This window comes from Eufriesea mexicana, unplaced genomic scaffold (genome assembly GCF_001483705.2).
Source record: "Eufriesea mexicana isolate 0111107269 unplaced genomic scaffold, ASM148370v2 scaffold507, whole genome shotgun sequence".
Lineage (NCBI taxonomy): Eukaryota > Metazoa > Arthropoda > Insecta > Hymenoptera > Apidae > Eufriesea > Eufriesea mexicana.
Genome location: NW_016908664.1, coordinates 1,733,219 through 1,760,994, shown reverse-complemented (window position 1 = coordinate 1,760,994; position 27,776 = coordinate 1,733,219). Strand labels below are relative to the sequence as shown.

The 27,776-nt window shown below is 41.6% G+C and overlaps 1 protein-coding gene across 1 annotated transcript in view; it reads right to left on the bottom strand.

The window, feature by feature from the left end:
• Window positions 1-22,172: 22,172 nt before the first annotated feature.
• LOC108545751 (uncharacterized) overlaps window positions 22,173-27,776 on the bottom strand; it is a 34,258-nt gene continuing 28,654 nt past the window's right edge. Inside the window, exons 7-12 of the mRNA XM_017897527.1 lie at window positions 26,877-27,272; window positions 24,677-25,023; window positions 24,080-24,586; window positions 23,854-23,966; window positions 23,574-23,781; window positions 22,173-23,489 (exon numbers count right to left, since the gene is read on the bottom strand). Of these exons, the coding sequence (XP_017753016.1) occupies window positions 22,925-23,489; window positions 23,574-23,781; window positions 23,854-23,966; window positions 24,080-24,586; window positions 24,677-25,023; window positions 26,877-27,272 (2,136 nt within the window). The 3' untranslated portion in view covers window positions 22,173-22,924. The remainder of the gene's footprint in view (window positions 23,490-23,573; window positions 23,782-23,853; window positions 23,967-24,079; window positions 24,587-24,676; window positions 25,024-26,876; window positions 27,273-27,776) is intronic.

The window sequence follows — 27,776 nt, the reverse complement described above, 5'->3', positions numbered from 1 at the left end:
GCACGAGTGGTTCTCCACTGCGGTGCACGTTGCTCGGGAAGCAAGCTTTTAGGGGCAACTTTGGGGTGCTTTGCGAAGAGAGACTGGAGAATTTGAGAACAAGTTCGAACGAAGCTTTAATCGTTTATATGCGTGAAATATTTCTTTCTTTCTCACTTTTTATTTAACGCTAAAGCTACTATGACCTGTCAAGTAGACGAAGATATAGAATAAAAAGTAGTTTAACCACTTGCGCTGGCAAGAAATTCACAAACGCGTATGCCAGAATGGTCCAGTGTTTCTGTGACAATTGACTGACGACGTGTGTACCACGTCGTTGACGATTCTGCGATGAAAGCATTATAACGTGTGTGACACGTTTTTCCAGGGTAAGTGGTTAAAACGAATAGAACACGAGGAAACATTGCAAAATTGATTATACCTATATCAAAAGGGTCCCCTATATACCTGTATAGGGGACCAAGGTGTCTACGTTGAATTCCAAATTTTTAACTAAAAATTTGGAAACCACCATTTGGATTCTGATAGGTTCAGTGCTAAACGTGCATAACCACGCGAATTTTACTTACAGGAAATAAAGTTTAGTTCCCTACCGAGATAAATCACGGGAGAATTCTGTGAATAAATTTTGGATCGTTCGATTTAAGTTTCTAGGTAGTAATTTGCGAGAAGAATTTCCGAATTCGACCGTTGAGACGAGAGTAATAAATGGTAGAATGGTTGATATAATCGTTAAGGCAAATCGTGGCTCGGCACGTAAGTCGGTCGACGGGGTTCGGTAGAGATCCATGACTCGACCGGCTCGAGATTTGCGAAGGTGGCGGGAGTCACACCGTAAACCGTACACCGTAAACTACTCATCATGGGTACCCCGTGTAGGCTGTCGGGCCATTGTCATTATGAAAATGACGGCGTGGTCCGAAGCCAAAGAGTGGTAGTCCCGCACGAACACCTTACCAGACATACTTCAGCGTGCAGTACAGCTACAGAATCAACGTGCCAACGATATTACACGAATTTTCCGCTCGAACAATGACACACGTACGGCTCGCGACATTTCATTTTGTATAATTAAAAATGATTCACTCGTAATGACATTTAATACCGGTACTAATACGCCGATGATAAATTAACGTCGATGACAATCCTCGTGGAAATCTCGTCAAAATGATACGTCAGAAATGAGAAGATAATACGAGATACTGGACAAAAGAAATGATTAAAAATTGCAACGAGTCGAAAGTATCAATCAACTGTAATACGAGAAAATTAACAAAGAAGTTCTCATCCTTTCAAACGCAAAAAGCGACTGGATGAATAGTGAACATAACCTCAAATATCAAAGAAAGAAAATCGAATAATTTACTAAAAGACCGTAACAAATAAAATTAATAAAAATTGCGACAAATCGAAAGTATCAATCAACTGTAATAGGAGAAAATTAACAAAGAAGTTCTCATCCTTTCAAACGCAAAAAGCGACTGGATGAATCGCGAACCTAACCTCAAATACCAAAGAAAGAACATCGAATAATTTATTAAAGAACCATAACAAGTAAAATAACTCTTAATCAACTATGTCAAACGCAATACTCCTAACGAGGAACGAAGTTTCTCCTTTCAAAAGTAAAGATCGAACGAAGCAATAGGGAAGCCGATGCCAATCACTCTACGACCAGGTGAAAACCGAGCAACCCGTCGAACCTTTGAAGAGGACACGCTAAAATATCGGTCGAAATATAAAAGTACAATTTCTACGATCGTACGATCGGGCAGTGCTTAATGAGGGTGACATTTCGGGATTATCGTCGTAAAGATCATCGAATTACGAGCGCGGCCTGGCACACGTGGGAAATGTCAGACGTCAATGTTACTCATCAACCTTAAGTCTCCTCGCCGGATTGTATATATTAATAGGGAGTTATGGCCAGGCCGTGGAGCACAATTGCGGATCGTGAGTCGATACTAGACATATACTTATCACTATTGTTATCCCCCGTGGAGGATGTCATCGGGGTCTATCTGCGGTATCACGATCGGTAGCTATACGTGTATCGCGAATAGACGATTACGATAACTCGAGAACGATAACGATCTCGTTTATGAGCGACTCCCGGACAGGATCGGCTTATGCGATCCGATCGAGCTCGTACGATCGAGGCAAAAGTCGTGGATCCACGTGGAAATAAAGGTATTTCACGATCGTGAACCGCCTGGATCGGCGAGCTCGCAATCTAATCTCTGCCAACCGAACGGCAGAGGGGACAATCGTTTCGCGTTCTTGAATCGCTTCGCGGGACACTTGTCGCGATCGATGGTCATGAAGATCGGTAATCTTAATGGGAACACCCACGTACACCGGTGGCCAGAGGATCGCGTCCTCGCGAAGAAATCCAGGGTGCCCGACTCCGATCGATTCGGCACGCCACCAACCGATCCGCTAATTACAAATTTATGGCTGCTTCCGCGAAATCTGATCGCAAAACTGACACCTTATCGCCGCTAATCTCTGCTTTATTCGACCATGATACTCTACTTCACGACTCCTCGCTGATCTGCTTTGGCTACCCGGTTCTCTCTGTATCGTAATCTCTATTGAATTAGTACTCGATCATGCGATAAAGTTTCGTATTTAGACGTACCGTTTTCAAATACTTTCCTCTAACTATACGTAATTGCTCCTAACACTAGAGATTAGAGATCTAGAATTGGGTTACGAAGATAAACTTCCACTGGTACTCTAAATTTGTGGTGCAAAGAAGAATTGACATAATGCTGTACCTGTCACTGCACTGCTGTCATTATGGAGATAATTCGCGATTCGTCGTTCAATTTTCTTTTCACCGATAAAGATAAAGAAAGTAAGATTGCCCTGTAAATGAATGAAAAGTTCGGAGAAAGTAGAATTTTGCTTCGAGCTTCCTGCTGCAAAGCTGCGTCAGAGTGGCTGTTAGAACAGAGGGGAAAATTTCTCGACACGGGTGGTACCTCGATTTATCGAGCTAATGTAACCGCAATCGGAAATTATGTCAACGATCACGGGCGTAGATCAAGAGAACCAAGCTCGGAGGAAAATACGTCGCAGAGGAAACCGTTTTTCACGTTAAATTATGCATACGGAGACTGGCAGAGTCGTGACACGAAAAATGTTAATCAACGATTCAAACGTCACGATAATGGGACGCCACGAAATTCACGACGCAGTGTCGTATCTCGTTTGATCGATTAATCCTGCTTTTCCACCGCGATCTACCATTCTTTTCCACGCTAACGGTCCTCGCGATGACAAAACGCGCGCGCGTTCGCGCGACTCGCTTACAATATTGCAAGGCGTGACTCATTCGACGTCTCTTGCTCGACCACGCGTGATTATTTCACGTTTGAAACCACCTCCGCGGTGGTAGGCATACGCCGCACTGTCGACATTGCCACCTCTCCGTTTGCACTGGCTTTATGCACGTTGCCATTGATCGCGTTCTCCTAAACTGCTGCAAAATTTATTCCTAAGGAAGTTAATAAAGAATCCGAATAGGGAATAAAGAATTTCCTATAAATTTAATAAATTTGACAAATTTAATAAAGAATCCATTCCGAACGGTTTACATCCACATTTTCTTGGTTTTACCTCGAACAAAGAAGAGGAACGAGTTTGAAAAACGAGGAAACCTAATTCGTGATAGAATTAGAGGGTGCAATTAGTGAATTTCTTCGTGTTCTTTACGTCGACATATGAACCATTCACTGGAGAATACAGTACTGAATATATCAATCTACACAGTGGATCTACACACATGGATTAATCTATTCGCTAATCATTTAATTTCTTCAGCAATTCTAGAGTATCGATGGATTGTCGCTAGCGATATTGACAAATGACAATACAGCGCTGAATATTGCAATCTACACACTCCACGTTTCGAAAAATCTTAAATGTAAAAAGTTATGACTATATCAAGTGCTTTGACACTTAAATTTCAGATTTTTTAAAAAATGGAGTTAATCGATTTGTGCAATGAATGGTTTATATTTTCTAAGCTTTTCAAATATTTTTAAATGTTTTCTTTTTCTACAAAAGATAATCGAATGACATATGATCGAAGCTTACTTCCAGTGAGGATTTGAGAAATGCAAAATTCTAATTTCGAGCACCATCGTAGACCAATTAGAGGTGCAGAGTTAGAGGTGCATTCTTAACTTGCATTTACCAAGAAACGTTGTCCTAAACTGCTGCAAAATTTATTCCCAATAAATTTAATAAAGAATCCGAATAAAGAATAAAAAATTCTCTATAAATCTAATATAGAATCCATTCCGAACGATTTACATCCACGTCTTCTTCGTTTTATCTCTGACGAAGGAGAGGAACGAGTTTGAAAAACGAGGAAACCTAATTTATGATGGAATTAGAGAACGTAATTAGTGAATTCCTTCGTGTTCTTTACGTCGAGATCTTCTCTAATTTTTTAAATATTTTTAAATATTCTATTGTTCCTACAGAAGGTACTTATATGCCACACGATCAAAGTTTACTTCCAGTGAGAATTTGAGAAATGCAAAATTCTAATCTCGAGCATGATCGTAGAGCAATTAGAGGCTCAGGGTCGTTTGGTCGAGTACACGCATTCTTAACTCGCATCTGCCAAGAAACGTTGTCCGAGTGACAATTAGTGTCCCACTTGGAGACAGCCGAGCTGTCACGTACAGAATTCAATCGTACGCGCGAGGAATTCGTAAATCAAGAAGAGAAGCATAGAAAAGTCCGGTTTTACTGCTTCCTGGCGCCTCAGTTGGTCCAGACAATGCGTCACACACTTGCAGCCGTTGAACAAACGTCGAACAATGCTCCGCACGTTAAGACAATGCGTCGTTAATGCCTCCCCTGTGTTCGTGACAGAATTTTTCGCTCGTACATACCGGTGAAACCGGGATTCAAACGAAGACGATGGCGAGCCTGAGTTTCTAGACCGGTATACCTTACGATCTCCACTAGGGAAAAAATCTCGCGATTCTGCGCGCAGGAGGCGCACTTCCGTAATTGTGTCGTATAATTAGGGGCCTTAATGAGCTGCTTGCCTCGCCGTGAACTTGTCGGGGGGTTAATAGACATTTACACGCGGTAAAACGAAGTGAAGTGTAGGATCGGTGATTTGGGATAAAGGAGAAAATTCAGCCGAATCGACGGTGAGAAAGTTCGAGAAAAAGATACGGAAATTGCCATCCTATGAATTTATTATTTCTATTGCTATGATTATTATTAACGAGTCTCGTTAATTAATGCGTCCTTTGATATAAGGTTCAAATACAAAGAAGAAAGTATTAGAATTTCTAGCATAAAATCAAAGAGCATTTATCGTGCAAGAAAGTAACCATATTCAGTTGTGCAATAGCAATAGATATATAAAGTTTAATGTAGGTGAAATATATACACTTACGCGAATATAAGAAGCAAGAGGTTTAACCCTTCGCTACTACGGGTGACTTAACCGTTTGAGTCCCAGAGGCTTTTGGAAAAACACGGTCGAAAAATCCCAAACAACGCGATAGCGCTTGTCTTAATAGAGTGCGAAGAAGCCCAAACGGCGCGATATCGCTTGTTTAATTTTGTGCCGAAAAGTCCCAATCTGCATCAGCAAAGTTGAGCGTGCCACTTAGACAGTCAGTGATAGCACCGTCAGCTGTCCATAGCGCTCGAAATGTACTAGGATTTTTCGACACAAAATCTTAAGAGCGCGATCGCGCTGCTTGGGACACAAACGGTTAAGTCACCGGTTATGAGGCGTCACCTACACATGACGGGTAACTATAGTGACTATAGTGACTATAGTGACTATAGTATTCTCCCTTTCGTCAGTAATATGCTGCATTTTGAATTTTTTAAATATCATTCTTAGTTTGATTTTTATTAATAAATTCGTCCAGTTACCTTCGCATAGCTCGGCACTGAAAGGTTCTTAGACCTAAGAACCGACCCCTTGATGCCTGCATAGTATCGAAGGTCCTTGTTGAAGTCCAAAAGTCGGTATTGACCTGCAATCTCTAGCAAGCCTGTCACCATCGTTGCATGACCGTAGTCAATTTACAACAGAAATAAAAAGGAAAAAAATATTAGGGATGATCGTAGGACGTTGCAGATTTAATTACACTCCTAAAGTGTCTAGCAAGAGCATAGAACCTGGCAAGTCTTATTAACATTGTTAAAAATTCAATTCAAGCGGTTTGAATTATCATAACGTGTTCGGTGGAGTTCTTGGCGTAGCGGAGAATGAATTACAGTAGGGTTAGGCGAGTTAACCCTTTCCAGACGAATGTCACGATACATGCATAATACTCGTATTCACTGGGACAAATGTAGCCTACAGTGCAGCGAAAAATAATTCTATTACGTTCGTGGTTATTATGGAATAATTTTTCATTTAAAAGGCTTCCGATATTTCCAACGATTTAATATACATTCCATGCCTCGATATCCTCGTTCCCTGTCTGTGAAGGATTAATATCCCGCCTAGATAAAATTCCGAGCAACTGATAGAGCCATTCGCAATCTCGTGGGCAAAGAATAGGTCAGGCATTATTGAATTTGCGATTAAAGATGCGAAACTCGAGATGCATTAAGATTGTGCATTAAGATGTAATTAAGATATTTTAAGTTGGCTTAAATGGTGATTAAAGTGGTTTTTAAATGGATTTTATAATCGATATCTTCGCTTAGGATCGTGACGAATATTAGATTAGGCACATCGTCTTCAAACTTGCCAACAGACCTTGGCTTTCTGACGAGACTGTCAGAACAGTTTCTGAAGAGACTTCGTCTTCGTCGCAAATTATGAATTTATAGAGAATTACCTGACATCAGCAGTCCGTGAAATTCAACGCGATTCTAACTGCACGCGAGGGGACGTTGTTCTAGACACCTCGCCAGGGTTCCTATTTTAATCCTCGCACTCGGAAATATTCGACGACCATTGCTCAGGAGATGACACGAACTAATTATTAATTATTAAGGGGTAATAACGCAAAGAAATAGTAGTCAGTGGAAACGGTGGAGAAAGTGTTTAGAAGTTTATTAAACGGGGGAACGGTTAGAGCTGGCCTGTTTAGGGCCACGGAAGTCGCAAGACGTCTCCAGAAAACGGGAGATAAAAGACAAAACACAGGGGAAGGGGTCGCCCTCGCATTGCTAGGATGTAGAATTTAATTTGGTATTTAATTTTTAGCACAACATTGATATTCGTTTCCGAAAAAAATTATTTTAATTATTAATTAATTAATCCAAAATGCACCTCGCATAACCGTTCGAATAGCCGATTTTCCTAGAAAATGTACATCTCACTCTTATTCTGATATATATCCGTTGTACTGGTGCACCAAAAACCACCCCCTGAGTTGAACTTGAACCGACGCCCACGAAACGAAGGATGGAGGACGAAATTCCTTGTAGGAATAAAAATTCGCGCGTACGTTCCCATAGATCGATCGCAGCGATGCAACAGAGGGAGGGAAGAACAGGGAGAGGGAGAGAGCGAGAGAGAATTATTCGACGTTCCTGGATACGAGATTTCTCGATATCCCGAGGAAGCACGAAGTTCGATCTTGCCTTCACGATTTCACCTCCACTCCCTCCCCCTACTCCCTTTTCCCTTCGACTCTTTTTCCCCCTGGCTGGCCGTTGTGGCGTGCCACAATGCACACACGGGGTAACCAGGAGAACGGCCATAAAGCAAACGATAGAGAGACAATATTCTCTCCTGTGCAAACAATGGCTAACTTACGACGATCGTAAACAATCCCCTTATCCGCAGGTCGTTAACGCTGCATAATAATTTTCACCAACTCCCACCCTGAACGTGTGTCTGGACATTATTTCCCGGAGGATCGATCGGGAGCAGCGATCGTTATCTTCGCTGGACGATCGTTAGAATCTAATCATCTACCTCGATTCGATAGCGGTCGCCTTTAAAGGCGTCTAGTTAAGCTCGAGGAGCTTGACTTTTGGGGTTACCGAGTCGTAAAACACTCTCGGCGTACGTTTCTGATATCCTGAAGGAAAGTTCGAATCGTGATGAAGATATCGAGTGATTCGAGGAACGAATACGATGCGAAAACCTGGTCTTCCCTTTTATATAACGTGGCTGAGACGTCGCGGGCATAATTTATTTCATGGTTCGTCTCGACTCCATTCCGAAATGCGAAATTTTAAATGTACTTTTTCGAAATATTTCGGTGAAAATTTTGACTTCTTCGGGAAATTTATCAATTATAGAAAGAGATCATTATTTTACATTTATATGATGGAAATAATTTACACGTATACAGTGTATACTGTAATGGTTCATATTGGAACTATCAAACTCGTCAAAATGGCGGATTCCTGATCTTTCGTTTCCATAATTAATGGCAACGCGTGAAAGAGATAATTACCTTTCAAACTCGTCAAAATGACGGATTCCTGATTTTTCGTATCCATAATTAATGGAAACGCGTGAAAGAGATAATTACTTCTCAAAGTCGTCAAAATGGCGGATGCCTTATCTTTCGTTTCCATAATTAGTGGGAACGTCCAGAAAATAATTTCTTTTCAAATTCGTCAAAATGGCAGATTCTTGATCTTTCGTTTCCATAATGAATAGAAACGTGTGAAAGAGATAATTATTTTTCAAACTCGTCAAAATGGCGGATGCCTGATCTTTCGTTTCCACAATTAGCAGAAACGTTCAGGTATCTTTGACAGAATTACCATCGACTTTTGTCAAGATAAAAGCACAGTTGTATACTTACTTCTTTTATCGCATATACTTATTTATTTATTTTTACCATGTCATTGGAATTATAATCGCATAAACATACGTACGTCTCATTTAAACACGTATGACAGCCTAAGCGTCTCTAGGAAGATCAGATTAATTTCCCAGGTTTGTCTCGGTTCGATCCCACGGCGAGTAGCGATCTCTTTGCGGATAAAGCTCGATGTCCCTGTGAACTCTATCCGTGGAATTAATAATTCTCAATGGTACCGCGATAACCAATTCACCTCGGACCATTCCACGGGCACGGACAATTATATCGATCGAATCGTATCAATGCTCATTGCGATTTAATTGGAGCAGTTTGCTAGCGTTTCGATACGTCAAGGATAACGTCAGGCTCGAGCCATTGAAAGGCAACGAGCGGAGGAGCGACGAATAAGTTAATTAGTCGCCTTTAACCGGCAAATCTTTCACGGGCGAATAATAACCCGCCGCCTGTGTGTGGCATCGATTGTTCGGCTGAAACGGACCGAAAAATAGAACGAAACGAGAAAACAGCCGACAGGACAACGTTTCCACGAGATATCTATAATGAGATCGTTGGCATTGATTCGAGACAAAGTTGAAAATCACTTTGGCCAAAGGATCGGGTCGGAAGGCACGCCTACGGGCCTGGAACAGGCGCGAGTGATCTATTTACGATCAGGTGTGATCTATCGGCGATCGACGGCCGTGGGTGGCGGACATTCGATCCACGGTACTGGATCTCGACGCCGGTGAGAGGTCATTCTGACTCATTTGAGCCATCGACGTGACGTATCGCGCTGTGACAATGTTAGCGTCGCTCTCGCGATTATGTAAATGTGCATCTTGCTATATGGATATGAGAAAGTCGCGAGAAAATGGCACTGGTAGCACGACCTAATCGATATTGCGAAATGGTACGATATTGGAAAATGGTACCTCTCTTGTAGCCAAATATCCTGCTCCGAGAAACATCTTAATCTCTCGACAAATAGGAAATGATCCAACCAGACACTGATTTTTCGCAATTCGATAATTTACATCGAGAAACCTTCGTGGTATGAAAGGGTATGTTTTAATGGAAACAGCGATCGATCGCAAAGTGCAGGAAAATTAATCGCAGTCGACAATTTGCCACGATGCCTGGCGCGAGAAATTCACACGGTCCGCGATAAATAATACAGCGTGGTTTGTCGATACTCATTACGCGCTTTACGACATTTCACGCGAAATGGAAATTGTCGAGAAAATAAACGTCGCAATGGGAACGCTTCGACGCGTGTGATTTACGAGTGAAACGGGTAAAACGGAAAGGTCCGTGGTCGGTCGCAGCGAAATCGAGAGCCGGCGCGAGACGAAGCTCTCCGCGTTGCCGGCGTATCCTTTAATGAATCATTTAGCGGCAATCGCGGAATTCACCTACGGGGACCTTTTACCCGTTTTAATAAGCATCGCGTGAAGCCACGTGGTCGGTGAAGAGGAAAAGAAGGACGAAAGAAAGGTGCTCGCAGGGCTGCGCTCGTGTGCTGGCCGTGTGGCACAAAAGGAGCCTGCAGCGATACAAGCCTCGACGTGGAGCAATATATATCGATCGGGAGGCCGATTGCGTAATTGCAATTAAAGCGATCTTGTAATCGTAAGCCGGGTATAATTAATGAACCGAATCGTGCTGACGCTCCGAGTGTTGTCTATCGCGGCGCACGATCGTGCTGCGGGGCCGTGAGTAAGCGCAATTTGCCATATTGTCTCTAATAATCCTGTCTAATTAGTTTTGTCTCCCGTTTATATCGGTCGAGCAGCCAGCGAGCACACCCGTGGGCCTCTTCTGCCGTGCCGTTCTACCAACGGAAGAGAAAGCATCGACGCCCACGCGTCTGCACGGCCGGCTGGAAAAATTTCGAAAAATCCACCAGATGAAAGCAAATGGCGGGAGAAGATGTCTGGCGAGTACGTTCCTCTTCCTTTTCGCGCAATGACAATCGACTGGGACACGCTTTAGTGTATATCCGACGCGAACTTACTTCCTATGAAGCGAGTTCGTCCTGACTTCGTGGAAATTCGTGACAGTCGTGGGGAAGTATTTACTAAGTTTATTAAATTTATTGACACTACCAACCGCTAGCGATTCAACAGCATATGCACATCCGACTGGCTGCTCAGCCACAGATTCTCCCTGGCGCTCCCCATATAAAACTCTTCCCTTATAAAAATGTGAGAGCTTACAAAGTAACGCAACTGACGCAACTGAGCAACGTACCTCAATACTAAATCACAAATTACTATTCATATAATGATAATAGCAACCGATTAATAGGCTATCGGTCAGTAAAGTGTTAAGTGTATCGACTATCATTCTCACCCTCGCCACTAGATGGATCCCAACTTCAAGGAGGCGCAAGGACTTTCTCGCAAGTCCTCGGAAAACTATATTATAATTTATAATATAGATATAATTTCCAGATCTAAGGCTGGGCCTGCTAGAAAGCCTTATCGATGAGTTCACTAGCAGGCCCAGGACGAAATGTCATCCCTTCCTTTTCCTTTCGTCCCTTCTAGCACCATTGCCACACAAAGACACCTGCGACCAGCCGACTTCAACAATGGTGGGAAAGGACCCCCCACAAATTTATTAAATTGGAACAGTTATATAAGAGATACTCAGTACTGTATCGACATTTGTCAATATCTCTAGCGACAATTGTTCTATCCATTGATCATTCTAGAATTGTTGTAGAACTTAGATGATCAACGAATAGATTAATCCGCTGGCTGTAGTACTGTGTAGATTGCTATACTCAGTACTCTATTGTCATTTGTCAATATCGCGAATGATGGCGTAGACAAATCTCACGGAAAATCTCGCCAAGTAGTATGTTGGTACCCCACAAGTTGCGGAGGGGTATCTCTAAGTATCATATCTTAATATCACATATCTTATATGAGCATGAGCAGGTATATAGAACGAAGGAAAATTTAACTCTTGGAAAGCTGTATAATTATTGGATTTAAATATGAATTAGTATGAAAATTAACATATTCGGACTTGAGATATTTCATAGAGAAATCTCTAATTCGTTTTGGGTATAGGTGACTTTCCAGCTTTGGCGGTGGGGTTTAAGAATTCGAGGATCCTCGAGGAGAAAAATGGTACCCTACCAAATTCCTTTCTATTCCATGAAAGCTTATATCGATAAGCATAGGTCAGCTAAGAAGACGGTTCCGAGATCAATGCAGAATTATTCGAGGAATGCAAGTGCATGGTAGCGAACTTGCTGTCGGCTCGCCGGTGAATCTATTGCTCGGAGAAACTCGAGCAAAACCGTGCTCGAAGAAGGTAAATTGAAACGTAAAAGCGAACTAGGAAATAATCAAGGGGTCTTCTATGCGCTTCTTCTGCAAACAGGGCATAAAACCCAGCCGGTCATAAATCCGCGACCTCCGGTCGGCAGTAGCGAGTCGCTCGCTTTACTCGCTTTACTCGCTTTACTCGCTCCGCTCGCTTCGTCTCCTTACGTTGCATTGCCTTTACCTTACGTGCAGAACTAATTTCGTCCACTAATAGACCGTGCCTCCACCTTCCTCTTCTCTTCACCTCTTTCTTCCTCGTTCTCCGAGTGCATTGGCAAACGGATAAAGTAGCTTCTACCTGTTCCTCGGGTTCTCACCGCCTCTCGCGTCGAATTATTATTTTCTACGCGATGTTCGCGAGTATCCTCTGCGTTTAGAATTAGAAAAGTAGACGAAACGAATTTGGAGGAAACGAGTCATCTTTATTTTCAATGTCCTCAACGATATTCCCAAATCGAAACACTCGGTGGTTTCAAATTTAATTAAATTTAATTTCCACGATGACTCGGAGAAACAAATATCGCAATAGCGCAATGGTGATATTTGCTTCGCCTAAAGGTAGAAGAAAAATTGAGAAATTATTTGGAAACTCAAACAAGGAACAGAGACTGATAGGGAGGAAAGATAGGAAATGGCGGAACGATCCTGGGAATTCGAAGCAGCGACAGAGGCACCACGTGGCTATTTTTGGAGACACGGATCGTCTCTATTTTCAATATTCTCAACGATATTCCCAAATCGAAGCATTCATCGGTTTTAAATTTAATTAAATTTAATTTCCACGATGACTCGGAGAAACAAATATCGCAATAGCGCAATGGTGATATTTGCTTCGTCTAAAGGTAGAAGATAAATTGAGAAATTATTTGGAAGCTCAAACAAGGAACAGAGACTGATAGGGAGGAAAGATAGGAAATGGCGGAACGATCCAGGAAATTCGAAACAGCGACAAAGGCACCACGTGACCATTTTTCAGCAAGTGGCGAATTTTGGGGACACGGATCGTCTTTATTTTCAATATTCTCAACGATATTCCCAAATCGGAGCATTCACCGGTTTTAAATTTAATTAAATTTAATTTCCACGATGACTCGGAGAAACAAATATCGCAATAGCGCAATGGTGATATTTGCTACGCCTAAAGGTAGAAGAAAAATTGAGAAATTATTTGGAAACTCAAACAAGGAACAGAGACTGATAGGGAGGAAAAATAGGAAATGGCGGAACGATCCAGGAAATTCGAAACAGCGACAAAGGCACCACGTGGCCATTTTTCAGCAAGTGGCGAATTTTGGGGACACGGATCGTCTTTATTTTCAATATTCTCAACGATATTCCCAAATCGGAGCATTCACCGGTTTTAAATTTAATTAAATTTAATTTCCACGATGTCTCGGAGAAACAAATATCGCAATAGCGCAATTCTACTTTCTATCTAAAGGTAGAAAAAAAATTGAAAAATTATTTGGAAACTCAGCTATAGAACAGAGACTGGTAGGGAGGAAAGATAGGAAATGGCGGAACGATCTAGGGAATTCGAAGCAGCGACACAGGCACCACGTGGCGAATTCTGGGGACACGGATCGTCTCTATTTCCAATATTCTCAACGATATTCCCAAATCGAAACACTAAGTAGATTTAAATTTAATTAAATTTAATTTCCACGATGTCTCGGAGAAACAAATATCGCAATAGCGCAATTCTACCTTCTATCTAAAGGTAGAAAAAAAATTGAAAAATTATTTGGAAACTCAGCCATAGAACAGAGACTGGTAGGGATGAAAGATAGGAAATGGCGGAACGATGCAGGGAATTCGAAGCAGCGACAAAGGCATCACGTGGATTGACACTGAAATAGCGATTAGAATTCCTACAACAATACCCGTGTTCCAAAAGCAACGAGTCACTGACACGAATCCGGTGAAAGATCCTTCTACGCGAAGGCTGCAATAAAGTACGAGGCTGGTTTAATTACACACCGCGGTGGTCACCGTGAATGTTTCTGTCGCAACGCGAGCCAATAAAGCCCGTGGAAATCTTTGTTAGGGGATCGCCGCGGACCGAATAAATCTCAATACAAAGTCAATTATAGTTGGCAGCTATGGTCGCGAATGTGGGCGTGAATAGGTCGCGCGACGCGTTTGCATCACACGCACCAGCCAGTTCGCGTTGATTTACAAATTCTAGGGAAGCCGGGTTGGGAAATCTGTGACGCGTCCGTCGACCGACACAATCGTTTTCCCTCCACCGGTGCGATATAAACGAAATTTATTCGGCTTAATTTCATTCAGCTGAAATTACGACGCCTCTCCTCGCCGGATCTCGCGATTTCCCTAGTCACGAAACAAGAAACGCGCAGCTGCGCTACTGACGCGCGATTTCGGCTAATAGACACGTCCTGAGTGGACATTTCGTGAATACGAATCCGCCATTCGTAAAGCTGACAGATCTACGAGGTAGTTTCTAGTCTCGTTGACTAGCTCGCAATTGTCTTTGACAGCTACTACTTGCTATTTTGTACGTTGGAAAAATCGTTTACTTTAAGATGCAGACACGCTGAAAAATCGTTTACTCTTGAAGAAGGATTCTTCCATTTGGGAGTGATGGAATCGTCGAACTCGGTGGGAGCCTCGAACGACGAAGTCGATTTATCCGTCGCAGATTCGACGGAAACGATGCCAAGTTCCGGCTGGCAGCTCGAACCAATCTCGCAGACCAAGAAGTCGAAGAGCGGATTTACATTGCGACTTCTGTTATTAATTTTCTACCTTGCGCAACTCGAATCGCACTCTCTGACCCTCATAATATTTTATCCTAAATATAAATTAATAAAAAGTATAGTATTAATGTGTTTTGTTAGATCCGCAGAAGATCGGCACGCTCGTCGATAGTCAGGACACGCTATATCGGTGCCCCTTGACGCTGGGCTTTATATAGGGCCGGGCCCCTGTACCGGAAAGTTCGGGAAACGATCAAAGGCGTGCTGCCAACAGAACTTTCCAGACCCAACATGTATATTTTTATTCTAAATATGGGTGATGCGACGACGAACGTATTAAATAGCTCGAATTTTAGTCGAATATTTGGCGTTCCACTTCGAGTCGACACCGTGGTGGAAAGTATAGATCAGGGTTGCAGTGAGAAGAGAAAATGAAAGAAAGAGGGGGAAGGTCTCGTGGCGCCCTCCTTTGCGCAATTACTATTCTTTTTATTCCTCTGTCTCTTTTATTTTTGTTTCTCTGTTTCGCCTTTTTTCTCTTCTTTCGTTTCGTTCCGTGCCACGTCGTAATGACGCTCGCATAACTCTCGTGAAACGACTTCTGGCCAGGTCCGAGGAGACAATCAGATAACGGTGAACACCCGCGCGATCTTATGTAACCGTGCACACGCGTTACGACGTGCGTGTGACTCGCCACGAATCGCCACCGTGTGGGTACCCTTTTCATACCGTTCCTCAGATTCTCAGATTCTCGCTGCTTTTGAGTTTCTCTTTCTTGGCTCTCAGTGATTCGATAGAGAGACGTTGCTTTTGAGTTTCTCTTTCTTGGCTCTCAGTGATTCGATAGAGAGACGTTCGCTTTCGATGATGATTAAGGTGGAAAAAGGGATCGAGGAATCCGAGGTAAATCGAAGACGATCGATGCAAGAACTAACTATATATCGGAAATAAAATAGAAATTTACATAAAAGTGAAATAAATTACGATAAACAGGAGAAATTAACACAGAATTATTGGCAGAGTAGAAATTTGAGTAACAGTGAAAGAAGTTACGACAAAAACGAGGAACACTGGAATTACTGGCAGAGAATAAAGATGGCTGACTTCGAGATTTTCTTATCTCTAATTATTGAAAATTTGCTATTTTTAAAAGCCACGTTTAAAAAATAAAAGATGAATATCTCTGAAATATGGAGTATTTGTGATGTTTATTAACGTTATTAATATTCCACGTGAAATAGAAACGTAATTATACACACGTATTTGTCTCAATTATTATTAATTATACATGCTAAACGCCTGTGACTTAACGCGAGGAATATCAATCTGGAATATATACCTAAACACACTACAGACAAATGATAATATTTCAAGTCGTATTTACATGACGAAGATAAATAGGTACGAATAATTGCATTCCTATCTAAATAACAATCCAATTAAAACCCTGTAAAAGCCAATATTATCTAAATAAGAGTCAATATTAATTTCTCCAAACCAGTTGCACGTTTTCGCTAATTATGAAACTCGAAATCCAACATCAATCATTTCCACGTAATTAGTAGTTCTAACCTCGACGAGACATCGGAAAGGAAATTTAAATGAAATTAAAAGAACGAACGATAAAATCCCTGAAAACCCCAAAATTTAAATTATCGTCCAAAAATCGAATACGATAATTAAACGGGATGCCAGAAAAATAGAGGAATCTCATGGAATATTAAGAAAAGGCGATACCAAATGAATTATCTCGACACGAAACCCATTGAATTTCGTAGTGACAAAATGTCATCGGATTAAGAGATTATCTCGCTAATTATGAAACTCAAAATTCAACAGCAATCATTTCAACGTAATTAGGAAATTAATTACTCTAATTTGTAACCTCGACGAGACATTGAGAAGGAAATTTTATTAATAACGAACGATGAAATCCCCGAAAATCTGAAAATTTAAATTATCGTCCAAAAATCGAATGTGATAATTAAACGGGATACCAGAAAAACAGAGGAATCTCATGGAATATTAAGAAAAGGCGATACCAAATGGATTATCTCGACACGAAACCCATTAAATTTCGTAGTGACAAAATGTCATCGGATTGAGAGATTATCTCGCTAATTATGAAATTCGAAATTCAGCAGCAATCATTTCCACGTAATTAGGAAATTAATTATTCTAATTTCTAACCTCGACGAGACATCGAGAAGGAAATTTTACTAATAAAGAACGATGAAATCCCCGAAAATTCCAAAATTTAAATTATCGTCCAAAAATCGGATGCTACGATTAAACCGGATACGAGAAAAATAGAGGAATCTCGCGAAATACCGAGAGAATGCGATACCAAATGGATTATCTCGACACGGAACCCATTGAATTTCGTAGTGACAAAATGTCATCGGATTAAGAGATTATCACGGCGTGACAATCGGGAACGCGGGGGTAATTGCCTCTTGCTCGTGACACAATGATCATGCACGATAATGGCATGCTAAGGCTTGCTAGACACTGGACGACAACGTGTGTCGCGATCGACTTGCGTCACGCACGCACGCTGAATAATTAATGATATCCAGCGCATAGAAAGAAAATAAATGTCGGCCCTCGCGGAATCGGGTAAACACGCGGCGTGGAATTAATTTCGGCGTGTCGCCGCACGGAGAACCTGCTTAATTGATCCGGGAACACGCCCCTTGAAATGTAATTATTCCAGCAATGTGAACCTCCAGCGATAGGGAAAGTGCGGCTCTCGCGCCGCGCGATATTATCTCGCTGAATAACCGCTCGAACGAAGATAATTCAACGCGGATGAATCACCGAGTTCCCTCCGAGAGTTATCACTGATAACTTCGTCTCCACGCTTGATTAACGAACTGCTATTCAAACTTCGTTTTAATTATCCGACGTACCGAGGAGCACCCCGGTGTACCTAGGACCGAGGTGTACACACCGGGCACAGGGTCCGGGCATTAATTAGAACCAATCGTATCCCCGGCACGACGGGCTGAGACTAATTATAAGATATCGCGTGGAAGAGCGAGATTAGCCAAGGCGTAATTGCGTTCCATCTACCTCACGCCGTCGAAAACTCCCGTGAAAGATAATTCGATATCTGCCGTAATACGAAAATTATATCCTTTATCTCGCAACGCAGAAATTTCCGGTAGTAATTACTACTGGAAAACGCGAAACCACCGTTTCAAACTCGCCGAATTGAGAGATATCTCGGAGATATCTAAGCGAGAGAGATACCTCGAGACTTACGAAACGAGTCGATAACCGAACGTGGGTCATTGTGCAAGAAACGCGAAAGCTTGTTTGGAGACGTGCCGGACAACGACGGTCCAACGAAATCGACGAGAGTGGTCGAAGAGAAAAGGAGAGAAAAAGAAAGAAGAAAGAAAGGAAGAGAATAAAAATAAAAATCGGAGGGAGGGAGAAAAAATGAAAAAGGAGAGAGAAATTCTGCTCCACTTCGAGATAGAACTGTATCTGGCAGCTGATGCAAGCATCGATCTCTCGATCCTCTCCCGAATCGTTTAACATTATAATGACGAGGCCCCCGAGAACACTCGTAACAGGTAGGAACATACCACGAGACCTGTTGCGAGAGAACGGACCCCCCGCAGCCTGCGTTCACCGACGTCAGATGTTATCTTCATCTATCCGGGGCCTAGAGAAGCGAGCCGCTAGATCGACTTTTCATCTCCTCCCGTTCGTGCTCACGCGAAAATATCGCGAGCCAACTCCGCTCTTATCGCGGCCATCTCGGAAGCGTCGTGGCCACGCGAAAGGGGAACCCGCATGTGCGTTGTATCCAGCGTTTTTTGGAGGAATTAATGGCCCCGCTGGTGGCGGACATTTTCTTTTTTTCCCTCTCTTACACGAACACTCTGGAATTCTCGTACCCTCCGCGGTTACGGTACCTTTGTAATTCTTTGCCCTTCCTTTTGGCCTTTGCTTTTGCTCCTCTTCGTGTTCCTTTCCATTTACTTCGGCTCCTCGGCCTTTTGACGAACTTTCCGTTCGTACGGTTCTTCTCGTTCGGGTAACAACCATACGTCGTGCATATACCCAAACCTGCGTGAATGTAAGTAAGTACAGTGCCGCGTGTGCGTGATTTGACGTCCACGATTGAATGGAAATTCTTTTGGCAATTTATTTTTAATCGCGTTTTATTTGTACGGATAATGGAGTAAATTGGAGACGGAGATTAAAGCAGCTTATCGAATAATTTGTTTTTATTCGACAATAAAAATGGGAGTGTCGAAATTTGATATTTAAAAAGTGATTGTTAAATTGAGGAGGATAATTGTCTGTCGAATTTTCGAATATTGTATATTAGAAATTTAAAATATGCCTATTCTAATCGTTTCTATAATTATTAAAGTAGTAAGGTTTTAATCCACGATTCGAAATAACGACACAGTGGCGCGAGCTGTCGGCAGCCGCACGAACTAACAACACGAGCTTCTCGGAATTAAAGGAGCGACTGATGTTAAATCGAAATATCTAAATATACTTATCGCTTACAATTTTATTTTAATAACCAATAATATAAAAGAAACGACTCTATTTATCAAATAAACGATTGCCTAAATTTTACCACGCATAGTATTCTAACCTCATCCCATCATATTTGTAACACAATTCTTCCTCCACTTTCGCGCCTTTACTCATAAACCAATTAAAAATTATCTAAAAATTAACCAAGATAAGATACCAATTATTAAATAATTTATGAAATTATTAATTCAATAATATTTTTATTTCCAACGACTAGAAAATAATTTAATTTTGTAATAAATGCTACAGGAATAAATAGATACAAAGGAACATCACGAAAGGAAGAAGCACAGTTTTAGAGGATATCAATTCGATTTTGTAGAGGATCAATCGAAGTTCAAGGATCAAGTGAATCATTTGAACACCTTAAGGGGTATATCTACGAAGAGTGAAAAGCATATAGTTTTCGTGTAGTTTAATTCGAGAATGCATAATAAATATTTTCTCAAGGAATAACAGTATCTGTACAGGACAGTACGCAACGTTTCATCAATCTCTTATCTTCTGCAACGAATATAAAATTACAACTGTACAATTCGAGAATAAATAACAACGTGATAGTTTCATTATATTAACGATTTCTCTCGTGTAAAGCTATTTAGGAAGGATTGTACTATCCACGCGCGATGCGTCCACCCTGCGTGGACTAAAAATTTGCACTTTCTATTTCATTCTCTACATACAACGTAGAACAAAAGTCCCGCGACGTCCGCGGCAAACGAACGTTCGACTATATTCGTCTAATCTATACCCGATATAAAAAAGAGGAAAAATAGAGAAGAAATTTATTACCACTAAGTACTACGATAAGCGTGATCGACGTGATGTAACATGCAACATGGTCGACATTTTTCTTCATCATCTGTTTCGATGCAGGTAAAAAATGGACATACGATCGAAGATTTCTCGCGTACAATCTCGCGATTCGATCGGGCGAACGATATACCAAGCAATCTACGAATTGGAATTAGTGTGAAAAATTAAAAATACTTTACTTTACGTCGTTTCCTTCAGTCATCTCGCGTATTAGAATTCTAGTTGCTCGACAACGATAACGGGCGAACGTTTATGCGCGTACCACAGGCGCGTGTCTGGATTTCCATTTACCTAACGTTAGGAACATGCTCTTTGGATGAGTAACAAAAAAAATGCTTCTCCAGGAGGTTGCTATCGAACGTGGATTCTAGCACCCGTCGATTAGGATAATCGAAGGCAGGACAACGAAATGGTAAAGATATTTATCTTCGTAGTGGCTATGAAAATAAATCGATCGCTTCCTTAACTCTTCGGAGCACGCTGGGATTAAAAGTGCTCCGCCATTTTGATGCACCGTGACGCATGGCGGGAAATTTTGAATCTCGCTTCGAAATATTGCAATAGCTGCACGCGCATAGGTTTATATTTCGTTTCATTTACGTAAAACAGTTGGTAATACCTTCGACAAATATTCTAAATGTATTCGCTCGTGTTGGCAACATTCGACGTACAAATACAGGTTCATCGATTGTCGCGACAACCTTTGTTTCCTGGTTATATGCGAAAAATCGTAAAAGTAGGTTAATTTTTATAAAAATGAAGAGTTTTATAATTCCTATGCAACACGAGTCTATTTTATCATCCGAGATCCCGTGCAGCAAAGAGTTAAGAAATATGAAAATTCTCTGGTTAAAATCCAGGCAGCCTGTGCACGTCTGTATATATCAAGATGATCGATAAGTCTTTGAAGAAAATTAAATTAAAGCTACCTTTTTACGATATAAATAAATACCCGCATAAATTATAGTCTACTTGTTGCGATATTTCAGCGTTGATTATTATACTTGCGCTTTCGCGTTATTATCGTAACTCATTTTCCTTGAACTCAATCGTAATCGATCGTCCCAATATATACCGTTAATATATACTTCTAACAAATTGTTTGTACAAGACATAGAATGTTAATGCACCTAAGTAACAGGGGATTTCGTCCCGCCGCGAGCCACGTTTCTAACTAGAAATAAAAATAAATCGCTTCCAGGATGAAGCACGCGACCAGAGGAATTTGGTATATACATATGGATACGTATTAAACGACACGCCGGTCCCTAGGGAATTTCCGTTCGGGCTCGCCGGTCTGCACGGCCTGGAAGGCGCATGGCGGCTAACTGTGGCGTGAACGGAACGGCACGCAAAACCGGCGTGACGTTTAACGCGATAAATATATTTTACAAAAAGAAGTCTCGATCGTAGTATCACTGGCTGGATCGACAAATAGTCACTAGATATGATACCGCGTATAACAATAGTAACCATTCTGCTTGCGTTTCATTGCAATTCTAGCGAGGATCGAGTGTAATCCGTAATAGCGAGTAACTAGACTGCAGTCACTGTTTTCCCCTCAAGTCGCTAAAAGTATTGCGTAAAAGACGGGTCAAAAAATATATATATACACCTGGAACTGAAAGGGACATGTCGGACCCTTGCCTTTTTTTTTCTTTTTTCCGCCATTTTCTTTGCGATTTCTTCCGATATATCTCGCGAGCTGTGTCCTCAGACGTGTTCGCGTAAAATTTACGTTTCTATATAAATGTCATGGCTACACACGTGAACGTCGAGGCTCGACTGTTCCCTCGTGTAAAATATTGCTCTGTTTCTGTGCGGTTTTGTCCATAAAAATGCGCCAACTTCTTCGCGAAGTGTCAAAAAGTCGATGCGATTGCCTAAAACACGTGTCTATCCCGAAGGAAATCTGACGAAGCCATACGCGTCTCGATGATCGAGATCGTGTTTGGACAGAGAAATGCTGCTTGCGAAATTCTTCCGCCTCTGTTCGTTTATCAGTCATTCTCCTTTCCATTATCTTCCTATCTAACCGAAGCAGCCTTTTCTGTTTACTTCTTGCTCGACGCGAAAACAATGGAAATTTCTATTTTGATCAAAGAATTACTCCGCTCGACGTACTTTCATTTGCGAAATATCACTGCTATTAGAGCAGACAGAAGTATTCTAGAAGCCTACTTTCATTTTCTTGTGCGTACGAAACTGTTTCAATTTCCTGAGAAATCTCCAGCGCTGTCGCGTCGATTGGTAACTTAATATTTCTACAGTATATCAGTCTCAAAAGTGGATTGAGCGAAAACCTACGGAACCAGTTCGTTTCTGTGGATTCGAAACTTCGCACCGGAATTTTCGCTTATTGCAACTGATAATGTTTCCTGTTTCCGTCACTGGTACCTACGGTAGACTTCATTTATCATAGCTAAATCGGCAGGATTTTAATTTCCAACGAATCATCCTACTCGCTAGAGAAATAAACATCGAGGAAACTACACTTCCACCATCGCGAGATTGCAATAGTTGACCGGAGAACTCGTACCGAAATCTATCTACACCGGTCAGCTGACCACCAAGATGGCGACGAGACGATCTAGACGCTCGTTTTCCTGTACGACCTTTTCGCGTATCTTTCGAATATACCCTCGGCACGTCTGTAGAAGTGCACCATCGATTTTTGTCGCGAAATCGCGTGTTTCCTCTGCTGTCAAAGAATCGACACGTCGTCCGATCTCTTGTTGCCTGGCAGCATGGCGTTCCTCTCCTCTAGCTGGATGTTCCCGCCGCTCTGACGTCGAAAGTTGTTCGTCATTCCCGGCTGAATATTCACGTACCTGTGCGCTGCTTCCTCCTTCTGCTTGAAATTCTGCAGGATCACCGCCGAGCCCGACGAAGGCTCCTCGGAGTTCATGAGGAGAGGCCTAGAGCACTCCATGTCGGAGTTCGCGTTGCCCAACAATAAGTCTGGATTCTGCTTTTCGTCATGGCAGTTGATGTCGAGTAGAGGAGGACTGGGTGGTCCCAGTGGGCTCGACGTAGACGTGGATGACCTGGTCGTGGAACGCTCAGGTGGCCAGGATAACGAGAACTTCCTGAAATTCTCTGTCAACTGTATATCTAGTTGCCCAGTGTGCTCGATCTGTACGCTGGACAAAGGAACGTCTAAACACGGAGACAGAATCCGAGGATTCGTTGCTAGGAAATCGACGATCTCCGGAGCAGTTGGCCTCTTCGTATGCTCTTTCCTCCAGCAAGAGTACATCAAGTTTACTCTGTGAAATATAAGACAGTTTGAACGTTGTGAAAATTGAAACAGAGTTGACAGAATGTAGACAGTGGAAGAGGGTTGATCTTACAGCTGCAATTTCACTCCTTTAGGAACTATCAAGGAGTTTCCATTCTTGACGTGAGTCAGTACTTCGTTATTGCTCATCCCTTGGAAGGGAAAGCTACCAAACGTGATGATCTCATAGAGCAAAACTCCGTAGGACCAGACGTCCGAGGCTGGAGTGAAGATCCCTAGGCCTAGTGACTCTGGTGCCATCCATCTCACCGGAAGCATACCTAAAGTAAGAATTATTCCGTTCGACATTTCTGGCATTCGAATTGGCAAGTCTTATAATTGCACGGTTGTACCTCTTCGATTGAATTTGTAGTAGTCGTTTTCGTACATCGGCCTCGTCATACCGAAATCGCCAAGTTTGACTATGCGCTGAGCGTTCACCAGACAATTTCGCGAGGCAATGTCCCTGTGCGAAAGAAAGAGAAACTTAAGTTTCGAAGGCTGAATTAGATATTCCTGAAAGAGGTATTCTTCCTAAATAAATCTCATGTAGAAAGAAGGTGAGAATTTTGCACTTACCTGTGAACGTATTTCATTTGTGCCAAATAGCTAAGAGCCCTAGCCACGTCCAGCGCCATCGCGGTTAACTTTTTATTAGAAATCTCGTCCGAATCTTCGTAATTGCGATCGTTGACGAGATGTCTTCTGGCGAGTAGGTACGTTTTCAGGTCGCCATAGAGCATGAATTCCATGACGGTTAAGACAGGCTCGCCTTTGATGCACACACCCAGCAGTTTGATTATATTCTTATGCTCGAATCTCTTCATTACTTCCACCTCACTGAGGAAGTCCAACTTCTCGTCAGTGGAGCTTCCGGCTTTTAAAGTCTTCACGGCTACGGCCAGCCAACCTTTCTCAGGGAAGAACGCTTCGCCACCGTAAACGGTTCCGAACGCACCCTCGCCCAGTTTCCGATTAATAACCACCCTGTCTCTGGGTATCTCCCATTTGTCCAGGTCGCACCCGTCCATCATGTACTTCATGGACTTCATGTACTTCTCGTGTAGACGCACTTTCTTTTCGTATCTGTGAGAAGCAGATATAGAAACGTTTATGGGTACTGTCGAAGAGTATCCGATACGTAAACCCTTATATTAGAAGAAATTCCTAGCTCACCTTCTCTTGATGATGATGAAACCAATGATCAGTAACACCCCCAGCAAGCCAAAGCCAAGGAAATTGACTACCACAAATGCAACTTCGCAGGACACGTTTAGGAAATCGGCGAAACCGCCGATGACACAACGTTGGGGTGGTTCAGAGCCGTCGTCTGGCATCGTTTTGGATAGCCAGACCAAGGCAGAGACGTTCAGATCCAATCTACCACCCACGACTTCGTGCTTGGTCTCTGATACATTCGGGTAGAAATTACCGACCATTCGAGTTTCGTTATTCACGTACTGAACGATGTTGATGACCGAGTATCTTGAAGGACCACCGAAGAATTTGATCCTCCCAGACACCTAAATAATTCATTTTTATTTATTTATTTAATAATAATTTACGGGTAATAGAACCCATTAGTGTATAAACAAAAAATAAAAAATATAGTGGTATCGCAGGATGAGCATGTTTTCTAGAGTGCGTGCGAAAGGACAAATGACCGTGCGCTAGGATCGTGTGGACGGGATGTTTATGAATCTTATGAAGAGTGTCTTTAGGAATGCGTTTGAGCGTTTGGGCTACGTGACCCACTGAGGGTAAGATTGCGAGGAGTGCGTGGGAAAGTGTGATTGGAAAGAGAGAATAGGTATGAAAGAGGATATAATGTATGGTTTTAAATAGGGATGCAAGGGCGAGAGTGTGTAGTCTGTCGTAGTACGTGTAGTATATTAGAGTTCGTAGCAGAGAGTTGTGAAAAAAGGTGTTGTTAGTTGTATTCGTGTTGTTAAGTGTATTCGTGTTGTTAGGTATAATTGTGTCGTAGTTGAAAGAGTTTAGTTGATAGATTATATTCGTAGTCTTTACCGTCACCGCACATTCTATATTATATTTTATGGTTAATAAATAGTTTTATATTATTCGTGTTCCACCCAATCTCTACAATAGGTTACGTATAGTTCAAATGCCGATATAGCCAATATAAATAATTTGCTCAGAGATTTAAAATCTGGTTTTTAAACGAGGAGATACTAATGCCAAAAAATTGAAGGTTTAATGAGAAACTGTTTGCAAGAATGGATATTCTATTGATAGGGTCTGCTGATTCAAGTCGTGCAGTATTATGCTGGTCAGGTATAAAGATTTGAAAGTCTCTTAAATTTCTTGAAGCAGCATGAAAATTAACGAAAGATAATAATTCTGGACTGTGTATAATAGCGTTTATAATTTTAAAGAGAAACAAAAGGTCGGCAGCAATTTTGCTTGATTCGAGAGATTTAAGATTAAGCTTGCGTTGAACAGGTTCATAATCGTGATCATAAATACTCATATAACGTTCAAGTTTATAGCTAGCAAATCTTAGAAATCTGTGTTGAATCTGATCAATATGATATTTTTCACCAGCTTTTGTTGCAGACCAAATCGTCGAGGCATATTCTAAACGTAGGCACCTAACTAAGGTACAATATAAGACTCTTAAACACTAGGTTTACGGACGCTATCTGTATACCTATCTCTAAGGACACCTGTCAAATTGACAGGTAGAGGAAACCACGTGCCTTCTTTTTTTAACGATTAATTTAATTTAAAAACAATTATATATTATATTAACAATCTTAATATAAGTTAACTAAATCTGTTACCATCGTATAATTGGAGCAACCCTTCCGTAAAATTCACGGGTTCTGTAAATCTAGTGTTAAGGAGTTTACATTTTTGAAGTCAGCACGACATCTCATAATAAATCCTAAAGTTTTACAGCAGCTGGCAATGGTTTCATGAATATATGGATCAAAATTTAGTAATTTTTTAACCCTTAACGAACGAGCGCATTTTTCTAGAATAATAACCAGTAGGTCGACGGATTTTTAAGAAATTAAGTGCTTTATTTCTAGAGCGAGAAAAGGTGCATAATTAATATCGCTTTATTGGATTTTATGGAAACTTTCAGTAATAATAGATAGTATATGAAGAGATATGTCCATACAAAAGGATACTGAATTGAAAATTTCAGAAAAATAATGGGAGTGCATGATGAAGGCCGAACCTAACAGATTTCCTAAAATATCACGTCATGTCGCCTGTATGGCGGCATTCGATTTTTTTAGAATATTTATAATGTCTCGAATATGGTGGCATTCGTTGGCTAATTCGTTTTAATTTACAAAGTAAATTAAAATTCGATATGTTATGAGTTTATCGATCGTTCATTTACCCCATGGAAATCCATCTCTCCGATGATGTCCGTTAATCTGTTGCTAGTTTCCGGGCTGTGGAGCTCGAAGACGTAACTCTGGTTCTCCTTCAGCAGTCGATCCATCGCGTAAGCGTACGTCCACATGGCGTCGTAAGCGAAACCAGCGTAATTAGACGGGGGTTGATCTTTCTGTCGGCACTTGGACTCGTAACGATCGCGCCATTGGCGCACCGTTATTCCTTCTTGCATGATTTCGTCATCGGGTGCGAAGTACGCGTGAGAGAGACCGAAATAACCGTTTATGGCCTTGCTCATTTCCATCGTGGTACACGGCACCTGTTCCCCAGCGCGATTGTATCGGTCCGTGTCGTACCACTCCGGTCGCAGCCAAAGGGGTAGAAACCACACGTAGCCCTTTGACAGCGGGAAATTAATTTTAGACAATAGAGTCGCAATTTCGTGGCGATATCCGGTCGTTTCCGTAGATACTCGGGGTGGAAGATGGAGTTTGGGAGATTTCTAATTACGGGTACCGATTTTTATGGGTTTCGAATGACCCAACGCTTCGCGAAATAATTCTTGTCGATCCAGGAAATATCGATATTATTAAAAATCTTGAGGATTTTTAAATTAAAAATGGAATGTATGGAATTTTTCCATTTGGAATTCTACAAATTATCGTGTTCTGTAGTTATTCTTAATATTATATTGGATGTCACGTGATCGATTTTTAACATCGTAATGGTATCTTTTCAAAGCGATGGATAAATATCAGTGAGAACGAATTTCAAAAATATTCAAAGTTCTACCTATTAAAATTAATACAGCATTGTTCTTTGTATGTATAAAATTTGTCAAAGAAGTCCAGCAATGAGGTAGCCATAATAAAATTTGGCTCTATAATAATTCTTAATATTT